General features: G+C 37.3%; 1 protein-coding gene across 1 annotated transcript; it reads left to right on the forward strand.

The window, feature by feature from the left end:
* Positions 1 to 6519: 6519 nt before the first annotated feature.
* On the forward strand, positions 6520 to 9263 carry LOC115790903 (uncharacterized). Its single transcript, XM_030744911.1, has 4 exons — positions 6520 to 7051; positions 7306 to 7410; positions 7820 to 8027; positions 8170 to 9263. The coding sequence occupies exons 1-4, from the start codon at positions 6879 to 6881 to the stop codon at positions 8638 to 8640; spliced, it is 957 nt and encodes a 318-aa protein (XP_030600771.1). The 5' UTR covers positions 6520 to 6878; the 3' UTR covers positions 8641 to 9263.
* Positions 9264 to 12993: the final 3730 nt, after the last annotated feature.

The raw sequence follows: 12993 nt of genomic DNA on the forward strand, positions 1-12993 counted from the left end.
ATTTCATGTAAATCCAAAGGTCTTAGAGATTAGATATAGATTAGATATAGATGTGGCTTGTTGGAATAAGGGAAAAAAAAAAAAGGGAAAGATGAATGAAGGAAACAGTCATCTTGGCTTTTTATGTAGAATATTGTTATCAGGCTAAAGACAATCATCTACAATCGGTAGGTTGCCACACCAGCTGCTGTACCTGTGCATGCTAATTACCATACACACACTCAATCTAACCTAAAGTTTTTCATTAGGAAAAATAATACAGACCAGTTACACAAATAACAAACGTGCAACAGCAGTCACACCAGATGCTTTCCCAAAAATTAAACATGAATCTGTAATGTTTATTGGAGGAAAATTATTCAGTTATGGATAAGACATATGCAATTACTCTGAGCCTTTCTTGTGGTCAATCAGCATATTAAAATACTGCAGAATAAGGGATCAGTGTACTCTGGTTTGAGTTATATATCTGAAAATGAAATGCTAATGGATTATAGTCCATAAAAGCTTGAAATGAAAGTGAAAGAGACCCGATACTAATTTTAAAGCTTTGCAAGGAAAGCAGCAGCCAGACAAAGGCTCCCTTTTGGTTCTTCCCAGTGTTGCTGCTATTTAGCTGATGTTTACTGAACTTTTTGAGAAGTAGAAGATGGGGTGATCTATGCCCTGCTGGTCTTCAGGTAGAAGAATAGCACCCACACCATATGCACTTGTGTCAACATCCTATTTAAAGTACAAAATCAGGTACTGCTGGTGTACTGCAGATGCATTACCAGACTGACAAGCAAATGACTACATGAAGGGGCTTCAGTGGATGAATGAAGCCTGTGACAGGAGCTACCATGTCAAAGAATTTCCAACAGAATTCACAGTACTAACTACACAAGCCAAAAAAGTGAAGTAATGCCCTTTTTTCTGTGTGATTGGCTAATCAATAACTGCCTGCACTTTAGCCACCACTAGACGCAGCAGCCCCTGTAACTTGCCAGTAACATTTAAAAGGTGAGGTTTAGTCACAAATTTGTCAAAATGTACTCTTTCAATGCAATTCTCCATTTTAAGAAGTAAAAAGAATAAGACTTGGTGATAATATTGACTTTCATGTTTGTTATTACCAAAACAAGGTGTATTATATGACATCAAAATTAACAAGTAGTTGTTGCACTAGAGCTAGTGGTAGGAATAGCCAAACACACCTGAGCAGCTGGGTCTTGGACACCAGACTGTGTGCATGGGGTCTCCTCCAGCATCACCCTGATCACTGGTGTGCCATAGGGCTGTGTGTTGATCCATTTCCTCTTCTCCCTCTACACACAGGACTGCAAACCGACCACGAGACCAGCACCATCATAAAGTTTGCAAAGAACAACATTGTGGTAGACAGGATTACATCCAGCGATGAGGCTGCCTACAGAACAGAGTTCGAGAACCTGGAGAACTGGAGCCGAGAGAACAACCTGATCCTCAATGCAGCAAAAATGAGGGAGCTGATCTTGGACTTCAGGAGACTGAGGCCCCTCATCCATCATTCCATCACCATCACTGGCGAGAGAGTGGAGGTCATGCAAGTACCACAGGGTCAACATCAGCCATGACATGATCTGGACCATCAACACCACAGTAACAGTCAACAAAGGTCTCCAGAGGCTTCACTTCCTGAGGTGCGTGAAGCGAGGGCAACTCCCATAACAGCTGCTGGTGAGCTTCTACAGGTCAGTCAGTGAGTCTGTCCTCACGTAATGTATGCAATGCAGCCAGTTGCACTGTAGACAGCAGGAAAGCTCTCCAGCGCATTATCAAGACTGCTGAGAGGATCACCAGCACCCAGCTCCCCAGACTAGAAGATATATACAGGATCTGCTGCACTAGGCGGGTCACAGCCATAATCAGGGACAGCACACTGCCACTTCACACCTGCCTTCTGGGAAGTGCTATAGGACACGGTACGCCAAAACCTCAAGACTAAAAAACAGCTTGTTCCACAGAGCTGTTACACTGCTGAACTCTGACCATATCAAATAGGTAGTTTCTGTGACTTTCATACTGCTTTTGCTTACTAAATTATCATATCATACAACCTCTGCACACTGTAAATACCAGATCCTTATTTATTCAGTTTAAATTTCTTATTTTCTATCTCCTATAATTTATCATTTGGGCACCTGGAGGATGGCTCCAACAAAATTTCACTGTATTCTGCAATGACAAAAAAAGATATCGGTAGCACTTTCTATTACAGCTCGGTAATAATGTGGTAATAAGGGGGTAATAATGGGGTAACAAGCTGGAAACAAAAGGTAATAATGGGGTAATATACAGGACATTATCATCCAATTACCAAGGTAATTACCAGCTAATATCCAAGTAATACCACTAGTAACAACAGCGAAAAAGCTGGAAACAGAAGGTAATAATGAGGAAATTTAACGGTTATTGCCATCCAATTATCAAGGTAATTACCAGCTAATATCAAGTAATACTGCTGGTAACAACAGCGGTTACAATTGAGTAATATTCCACTGAAATTTATGTAAATGGATCGTAAGGCCCCCAAAACTGATGGTAATGCTGTGGAAACAGAGATATGCCCATGAGGCTAACCCTTTAGTAATAGTAGCTTAAAAATGTGGTAAAAATATTGTATGGAGATAGCAATAAGGAAGTAATGTTTATGCATTTAACTTTTCATAATTTTTAATAAATTGTAATAAACGCAAATTTATGAAGTAATATTGGCTAATGTTTTAACATAATAGGATGGTATTACCATGTTATAAGGCTTGAATTACTTATACCTTAGGTTCTCAGCATTCTGCTTTGCTTAATAGCCTAAATATTATGCTTAATGCTTTGGCTTATTAAATGGAAATATTTATGGTAATTTCTTTGTAATAAGCAGGAATCAGGGCTGCAAAATGCAAAACCGACTGTTTCTATGCAATAACCTATTAAAGCAAACTACAAGAAGTGTGAGCATTATCTGGAAATGCTCATGGTAGTTTCTGTGTATTAAGCAGGAATCAGGGCTGCAAAATGCAAAACCGACTGTTTCTATGCAATAACCTATTTAAGTAAACTACAACAAGTGTGAGCATTATCTGGAAATAATGGTGGTAGTTTCTGTGTAATAAGCAGGAATCAGGCTGCAAAATGCAAAACCGACTGTTTCTATGTAATAACCTATTAAAGCAAACTACAAGAAGTGTGAGCATTATCTGGAAATAATGGTGGTAGGTTCTATAGCAATAACTGCAAAAACCATCAGATTACAAGAAGAAATTTCTGCTTGTTTACATATACTAAACTAAAAATGCTGACCAAATTCCTTCATGAACTTGCAGTTTTATTGTCATTTTCCTTAAAGAACAAAGCAATGTCTGTATAACACAACATGGATAAACTTGAATCAACCTTATAAAAATGATAACTTGATCAATGCCTGAACATAAGTAAATAAAGAAATATTGTATTCTAAGATATGAGATCAGGATTTACAAAATGAAAATACAAACAAACAACCAACATCAACAACACAAAGACATGCGAAAAAATAAAACAAAGTAAATCAATAAAACAACCCTATGGTTTCACTTCTTATGGGTAATATTCAAAGAAAAACTTATCACACATGAATAGTTATCACAAAGAAATTAATAAAACATCATCCAATCCTGGAAATAGCTGGAAAAAACAGACTTCTCATTAACTAAACTATTCATGTTAAAACTGCAAACATTTTCTCAAAAGGTTGTGACAAAAAAATAGAAAAAAGCAAGAAGAACTTCCTAATTCCCTTTGATTTTGTAAGAGATGGGCAACAACTCTCTCTCTTTTTTCTTTTTGTCTATTCTTGCTCTTAACTCTGGCTCATCATCAAGGAAAACCTTCACCTCTTTTGCATACTTAAGGAGTGAGCCGCCAGTAAAGGGTGGAACCCTACATTTCTCCTCGCTGTCCGCTACCAAAAGGACTTCAGCAATGATGGCTGTGTAGGCAATAGTGTTTCGATCCACGTTGAGTTTTTCACAACTTCGGTTCAGGCTGTGTGTTTTCTTGAATGTTTTAAGAACAAACATATACCTGTGTTTGACATCTTCTGGGTGTTTCACTGTAAAAGCCAAGAACAAAACAATCACAACACATCCAGAGGTATGAACAAGTAAGTATATATGTGTTGAATTGTTTCCAATATTTACACTCTTAATACCTAAAATGTTAAATCACACAACTGAGCAGTCATACAAGACAGAACTCACTGTGACACATAGCTATATGACTGTGTCAGCAAATCTGACATTTTCTAAAAAAAATGTAAAAAAAGAATGTTAACTGCTACATAACATACTTCTTTTGCCAAACTGTGACACTTTCTTCTTCTTCTTCTTCTTGGCCTTCTTGCTCTTTTTCCCGTCACTCGGTGAAGAAGACGACTCAGAGTCTGAGGCTGATGAATCTGAGGAACTGGAACTTGAGGGGGAATGATGTCGTTTTGCTGAGAATTGTAAAAAATAAATAAATAAAAAAATAAAATAAAGTGTACTGTGAAAAAGAGACAAGTGGAGTATACAGTTGTGATCAAAAGTTGTGACAATGGCACAAAGTTTTGTATCCATCTACTTTTACATGTTTATATTAAATTATTTATAAATGTGTCTATGACACAGTGAAAATCTATCACAAACAATTCGTCCGTCCATCCATCCATCCATTCTCTTCCGCTTATCCTTTTCAGGGTCACGGGGGGGCTGGAGCCTCTCCCAGCTGACATAGGGCAAGAGGCAGGGTACACCCTGTACAGGTCGCTAGCCTGTCGCAGGGTCAACACAGAGTGCTAACTCGCAAGCAATTCATATTTTTCAAAAACTGTTACTGGCAAATAAATTTTGCTTTCTTAGTGTTGCAACTGCTGAAGCCTTTGGCCACGACTCTAAAACAAACCATTTTTTTCATTGACCGGACTGATGGAAGATGACTGACAGTTGAAGTTCTTCAACAGGTTAGATTATAAACTCTAAAAAAATGGATGAGGCTTTAGATTGTAGGTGTCCTCTGTTTTTATATATATATATATATATATATATAAGCCATATTGCATTTTTAAATTATCAATCAATCAAAGCAGATCACAATTTCTGTGTTTCACCTGAAGTAGTAGGGATGTTATCCAGTGCTTTTTCAGCTGTTCTCTGAGGAAATTTCTTTCATCTTCAAGGACAGTAATTTTGTCTCTTAGCTGCTGAATTATTGCTGTAGCAGTTGGAGCCAACGTAGATGGAGTTCCTGGCGCTATAATGGTAAAAAATATATATATCATCACAAAACAAAAGTTTAGATACAATGAAAACCAAGGAATCAATTTTGATGTTTTAATTGTATTATACAATGTATGGCAACATTGTTGGGTTTTTTGTTTGAGTTTCTCTTTTCCATAATGTTCTTCTTCTACAACAATTAAATTATTTCGGTGTCTTCACTGTTGTGTTATTAGCAGATTCTAAAATATATGTTACGTTTCAGTCTATGGCTGCCAATAAATACTAACTTTTGCTTCAAACTTTACTTGTGAATACAGTCAAATTCTACAACAGAATGCTTTTTAACATATATGACAGTTTGCGCTTACAAAAATGAGTAATGATAGGTATTTTCCCCCTGTATTTTTGAAGACTTAATAGTGAACTGTAGGAAGTTTGAGAGGAGTATAGAATTAGGGGGTAGTGATTTATAAATACTGGTGCATTAAAGGTGTCATACTGAAAAAGCCTACATGAGTGTAGTCAATTAATGCTTGTGGATAAGATTGTATACTTACTTTCTCCTTTACCCTCTACATTGTCAAGTTGTTCCACCTGTGCAGATCCAGCACTGCCATCAGCACTCACAGATGGATGTACCTGGTTGGCTGTGTTGTACCTTCTTCTTAAAGGCATGGCTCTGAAATGTTAGAATATTGTATTGGAAACATTCAATGGTTTACTGGTAACTTTGGAATATTTAATGGCTATCGTTAATAATGAGCCAGTAATATAGTTAAGCAAATACAAAGTGCAGAATTTAACTTTTTTTTTTTTTTTTTAAATAAGGATACAGGAAATACACCTGACTATAAACCAATAACCCTCTGGGTCTACACATATACACAATGGTCCAATATCAAGTATTTTTTGACAAACCTCAAAACATCAATTATCAGGATCAAAATAAACCACACAGTGATTCAGACTGACACAAACTAGTTCCTTCGTTGTATGTATGTATATATATATATATATAATAAAAATGTGCCAACCCCGAAACATCACAGCATGTTATCAAAAAAAGACAAAAATGTGCATAATTTTCTGTAATATTAAGAATTCATGTTCTTACCTTGCAACCTTACAACAGTAGAAAGTATGGCGATTTTATTCCAAAGACACTCTTGTAATCCAGTGGTTTTTGCCAGCTTGGAACTGTGAGGTACGCCAAAAAAGGAGGCAAAGTGTGGCTGTTGGCGCCAACTTCTTCTTTCTCTCTCCTCCAGAGATAAAAGAAAATGTGCATATTCCCACCAGACCGCAGTCTGCCACCTACTGGCAGCCGGTTCTTTCCAGCAGAGCTTAGTTTGGAGGGGGAAGATTTAAAGTGATGCACAGGCACTCCTACGGCTGTAACGAAAACAGGGTACATTGTCCCACTTAACTGAATCTAAATTGACAATAAATCCAAATAAATTTGCTTTTTGCACTTAAAGAATGAAGTTATTTATTATTTTTTATTTACTTTTCTTACTGCCGTGGAAGCAGAGTGAATGGGGGACCATTAACTGACGGACCAGACAGCTGCTTTACTATCTGGCGCCAGTATGTGATTCATACTCGACTTGCAGTCCATTCAACATGAACACCGCTGAAAAATTATTAAACATAACACAAAGGGGAAATAAGAAGAAGCTTGTACTTATAAAATGGCTTCAAAAACTGAAATTACTCTCAAAAAAGAAGAGATGCTCTCTGTGTGAAAGAAAAATGAAAATGAGAAAAGGTGGCAACACAAGAGATGGATATCGCTGGTAAGTTCTTGATTTCCTATAAATTTCTTAAATTTGACCTATGTCTTCCATATGCCTGAATTACACATTTCTAGGTTAGTTACTTGCATTTGGAGAGTACTTTGAAAGTACTTTAGTAAGACATTTTGTAAAATACCATCAGCTAATCAGCACAGTCACAAAAATTTAAAATATTATTATTGTTGTTTATTGATATTTAATGTATTAATTCATGTATTCATTATGTTTTACCAAATGGCATATTTTGTTCAAAGGGTGTGTCGAAGACATAATAGATTCATGTCCAAATCCATAAGAGATGGGTCTATTTTCTCAGGCTCTCGCTCCTCCTTGACTTCTTGGATGATGTTCATGCATAGGTTTGTTACACAGACATACATATAGTCATGATAAACAGTAAGTACATATGTACTGCATGTAGTAAACTATTTTGACTCATAGCATAATATTAAACACAAACTGTTGTAAAATTAGGTAAATGCAACCTTGAATGAGCAGCAACAACATTTCATTATTTATTTAATAAAAGCTACGCAAAAATGAAGAAGCAGTATATGAAAATTAAGTACTAACTAAGTACACCCCATGATTAAGTAGTGTGTAGAACCACCTTTAGTAATATCCCTTCTATTCTACCACATTATTATTTTATAATAATTTCATACATGTGACATAACAGTAACACCTTTTACATGATTAAGAAGTCAGTAATAAACTGTGTTAATATCACATTAACATTATTCATATAGGTTTACTACATTGCTGCAGGTTTGCACAAGGGCTAAGACTGAGGCAAGTGGACTTAATTGAAGAGGGAGTCTGTGGAAGCAGCCGCACTTTGTCCAAGATGTCCAAGACACTAAGGAGGGTGTGTGTGCAAGCAGTTAAGCACCTGAAGAGGAGGGGGAAAATGAGAATAGGTGGAAGACATGGTTTTGTTGTCATTGATGAGAGCAAGTTTTGTCACAAGAGAAAGGTAAAGATATGAATTTATTTAAGATATTAATTGGTGAATAATGGTGATAGGTACATCTGTAGCTATGAAATTGTTGTTCAGACAACTGCAAATAAATCATGCCTTAACACTGTCCTCTTTCCAAAAACTTCTAATTTTTCAGTATGCACGCGGGCGATTTGGTGCTACTTGGCGCAGGAGAGGCTGGGTTTTTGGATTGTTGGAAGTCAATCAACGGAGAAGGAGGCCTGTGTTGAAATTTGTTCGCAGACAAAATTCTGAAAGACTACTTCCTATTATACAGCGATATGTTAGACCTGCAAGTACAATTTTGAGTGACTCTTGGCGTTCCTACTGCAGACTGAGGCAACATGGGTGTCATACAATACACTACCAAGTCAATCACCAGAGGTTTTTTGTTCACCCTGCTACAGGAGCACATACCCAGCATATAGAAAGGTCCTGGAGAACCTTTAAGCAAGAGGTGTACCGTTTCAGAGGCAACATGACTGAGAAGTCACTGAGAGAGATCCTACATTTTATTGAGTGGAACTACTGGCTGGGTAGACAACACAGAAATGGACCCCTTGGTCGCCTTTTCAAGGATATAAGAGCCATACATCCAGTACAATAACATCACCCCTGTGGCTGGAGCCTTTTTGCATGGAGTTTGTATGTTATCTCCAGATCTGTGTGGGCTCTCTCTGGCTACTCTGGCTTCCTCCCACAGTCATGCATGGGGTTAGATAAATTGGTGATTAGCTCTAGGTCTGACTGTGTAAATTGACCCTAGTTGTAAATGTGAATAGTTCGTCTCGGCATTAGCCCGATGACAGACTGGTGACCTGTCCAATGTGTAGCCCATCTCCCGCAAATGACAGCTGAGACAGGGTCCAGCTCCCCTGGAAAAAATGCATAGATGGATGGCATTTTGTTTTTGTGTATTGGACATTTAAAATATGTATTCCATTGTCATCCAGATATAAAATGTGCTGTGACAGAGGATCTTCTACACTCCTATGCAATTTCAAAAACTATTTTAAATAGACCTCTTAGCTATGCTTAATATTGTGATCCTCAAACAAATACAATGCAGTTATTTTCCAGCGAGCTTTTAATGAGTGTTTTATGCATGTTTATTTTTTTAAATCTAATACTTAATGTTTTTCAAACAGGTAGTTTAGCATTTTCCATGTGTTTCCAGTTCATCATCAGAACTCTTGACTTTTGTTTTATTCAGTGATTAACTTGGCAATAAATACAGTCAGTTTACAAGCCTGATTCTTGCTTATTACACAGAACCTACCACCATTATTTCCAGATAATGCTCACACTTCTTGTAGTTTGCTTTAATAGGTTATTGCATAGAAACAGTCGGTTTTGCATTTTGCAGCCCTGATTCCTGCTTAATACACAGAAACTACCATGAGCATTTCCAGATAATGCTCACACTTCTTGTAGTTTGCTTTAATAGGTTATTGCATAGAAACAGTCGGTTTTGCATTTTGCAGCCCTGATTCCTGCTTATTACACAGAACCTACCACCATTATTTCCAGATAATGCTCACACTTGTTGTAGTTTACTTAAATAGGTTATTGCATAGAAACAGTCGGTTTTGCATTTTGCAGCCCTGATTCCTGCTTATTACAAAGAAATTACCATAAATATTTCCATTTAATAAGCCAAAGCATTAAGCATAATATTTAGGCTATTAAGCAAAGCAGAATGCTGAGAACCTAAGGTATAATTAATTCAAGCCTTATAACATGGTAATACCATCCTATTATGTTAAAACATTAGCCAATATTACTTCATAATTTTGCGTTTATTACAATTTATTAAAAATTATGAAAAGTTAAATGCATAAACATTACTTCCTTATTGCTATCTCCATACAATATTTTTACCACATTTTTAAGCTACTATTACTAAAGGGTTTAGCCTCATGGGCATATCTCTGTTTCCACAGCATTACCATCAGTTTTGGGGGCCTTACGATCCATTTACATAAATTTCAGTGGAATATTACTCAATTGTAACCGCTGTTGTTACCAGCAGTATTACTTGATATTAGCTGGTAATTACCTTGATAATTGGATGGCAATAACCGTTAAATTTCCTCATTATTACCTTCTGTTTCCAGCTTTTTCGCTGTTGTTACTAGTGGTATTACTTGGATATTAGCTGGTAATTACCTTGGTAATTGGATGATAATGTCCTGTATATTACCCCATTATTACCTTTTGTTTCCAGCTTGTTACCCCATTATTACCCCCTTATTACCACATTATTACCGAGCTGTAATAGAAAGTGCTACCAAGATGGTAGATATCTCATCTCATCTCATCTCATCTCATCTCATCTCATCTCATCTCATCTCACTATATTTTTAGGGAAGTAGTTTCCCTCTGACTGTGTCATTACCCTTTTGGTTGGATTAGCCCAATATGCATGCTACTTGATCTGTTTGTGGCCCTCTACATCAATCTGAGGGCACAAAACTGACATCTACAGTAATTAGGAAGACAGAAAATGAACAAGTTGTTCTCTATGAAGCTGATTAATATTATCAGACTCTGACAGATGGGACAGGAAGGACGCTAAATTACCTAACACCTCAGAAATTTTCAGTTGATGGGCACTGTGCCACATTTGTCAATCAGTCTGTTCTCAGAGGGGTGATATGGAGGAGGAACACACATGGAAAGTGATACAGCCTGTTGCTGGAAAGATATTGTTTCAGCATGCTTGTATAATAGATTTTCTCTAGATTTTTTCACTCTGCCAGGCAGACTCCAGCGACCTGAGCTTGTAAGGTAAATCCAACTAAAGGAAGCATCACTACAACAGTGTGGTTACAACTCCCACATTAGTGCTGACACAGAACTAATCTGTCTGTGGAATTAAACCTCCATCTTTCTCAATTGTGGCCAAGACCTAAAGCTACTTCAGGCCACAGTGACTTTCTCCAAAATAGAAAAGATAAAACAACCTGTTCTCTGGCTTCAGATGTGATGCTATTAACCCTCATCCGCATTTCTTCATTGAATTACTGACTTATTCTTCTTCTCCTCAAGGGGGGCATAAGGCTGACACCACATTCACCATCTGGTTCGGTCTTGGGTGGATGCTTTGACTTCTCCCCATGACATGAAAATGGTTTGAAGTTCTGCCTCAAGGGTTCTTCTCCATGTCATAGTTGGTCTCCCTTTTTTCCTCTTCCCTTGAGGTTTCCAATTCAGTGCTTGGCAGACATTTGGGGTGTTGTGTCCCGTCCTTTAATGAAAGTAGTTACTGGTATCTGTCTGGTTGTTCTTCAGAGGGCCCCAACTCTATAGAGGCTGTCTATTGTCTGTGCTTCTACAATCACAGATGCTAAACTTCCTTTAGCCTCTTGAATCTTTAAAAGCCTCTTGGGCCCACAGAGCCCTAACAGCATTCCTTCAGTTTCACCTTATCCACAGGGGTCCATTAATCAATTCATAAGAGTTCCTCTTCTAGCACCACAACAGAAACAGATGACTTACTGACCATAAACAACCATCTTGACTATAGCTTTAAATATTAAAAACCAAAATGACAGTGTTTATAAATATACACCTTTACCTTTCTTCATTTTGCCTGTCTGCATGGCTCTGAAGCATGTTAGCCTATATGCTACAGAGCTTAATTATGTCACTACTGTTGACTGAATGTGTGATTCTTTATTTATCAGTGATTCATTGTAACTGTTTTTTGTACTTTATGATTTGTTTTGATTTGATTTGATAGTTCATATATATTACCCATGCCTATTAGAACTACAATCTTTTTTTTCTTTCTTGTTTTTACTTTTACTTTTACTTTTTCAGAAACAGCAACAGGTGTGTGATCCCTTGAGCCCAAGGTCTTGTTAAAAAGCTAACCTACAAGATACAGAGATTATCGTACCCAAATACTAAACAGTGTCTCCTACGACACCTCCATCCTTCCTCTTTTGAGCATCACTCAGGGACATATTAGGTGAATAACAGAACCTTATGGCCGGAGGCAGCACAACATACAGCATGTGATATTCATACTGTTGTGCTGTGTTTTGTAGCCTGCAGAGTTTGCCTTGATAATGATATGCAAAACACCCCCAGTGACTCATTAATCATCACCAAAGTATCCCAGAGCATAAATCCTAAAAGAAGAGGTTATAAATTATTAGTATTAGTTATTTTAAGTTTAGGTTTAGGGAATGGCAGGAGTAAAGAGTGGGCTATGTTAGGCCTGTGTTTAGAGTTAGGGCAAAGCTCCAGGAAATCAACACCTTTACATACACACAGTTGTGTGTATGAAAAGTAATGTACCCACATGTTGTCTACTGTAGAAACCCTAGGTGACACTGGTCTACTCTCTGCCTTTCCATATCCCTGAAGGATGAATTAGATCTAGTGAAACATAACACTGAGACATGAGACAGCTCATGTCTTTCTTCATTATGGTCAAGTGCCCATTCCAGTGCCTTGTTGTTGTTACTTGTTGTGAACCTCATGTTCTTTTTCCTTTGATCAGAAGTCCCAGGGAAATGGTGTCACTCTGACAGTTGTAGCATGAGGGCGATAGCATATATATATATACCACACAGGGCAGCATCTCTTACTTGATACTAAAGACTAGATAGTTTATTTGTATACCATTGATGCAATAAAGGTCCAAGATACAGCAGGCTGATGAGAAGCATTTTAACTACTAGGCTGAGTTAATAATAATAATGCACCTATATTAACCACACTAGTAATCCTGCACTTTAAATTTATTTAGGTGCAATAGTGTGAGGATAGGGTAATGATGTATTATTTGGGGATGTATTATCTCATGCTTTTTCATATCAAGTCAACTGTTTTTGTCAGCTTACATGCTTTTTTGCTGCTCATTCAATGTTTGAAATTTCTATAGTTTGAACTGCTAAAGGGATAGATTCAGGATCAAATGTATATAGTCAGTTATTTTCAGGGAAGG

The sequence above is a fragment of the Archocentrus centrarchus genome, chromosome 13 (genome assembly GCF_007364275.1).
Source record: "Archocentrus centrarchus isolate MPI-CPG fArcCen1 chromosome 13, fArcCen1, whole genome shotgun sequence".
Lineage (NCBI taxonomy): Eukaryota > Metazoa > Chordata > Actinopteri > Cichliformes > Cichlidae > Archocentrus > Archocentrus centrarchus.

Coding starts and splice junctions, on each gene's coding strand:
- LOC115790903 (XM_030744911.1), top strand. CDS start 6,879: ATGAACACCGCTGAAAAATTATTAAACATAACACAAAGGGGAAATAAG. Junction 7,052..7,305: donor ACAAGAGATGGATATCGCTG/GTAAGTTCTTGA, acceptor TTTTGTTCAAAG/GGTGTGTCGAAGACATAATA. Junction 8,028..8,169: donor AGTTTTGTCACAAGAGAAAG/GTAAAGATATGA, acceptor CTAATTTTTCAG/TATGCACGCGGGCGATTTGG.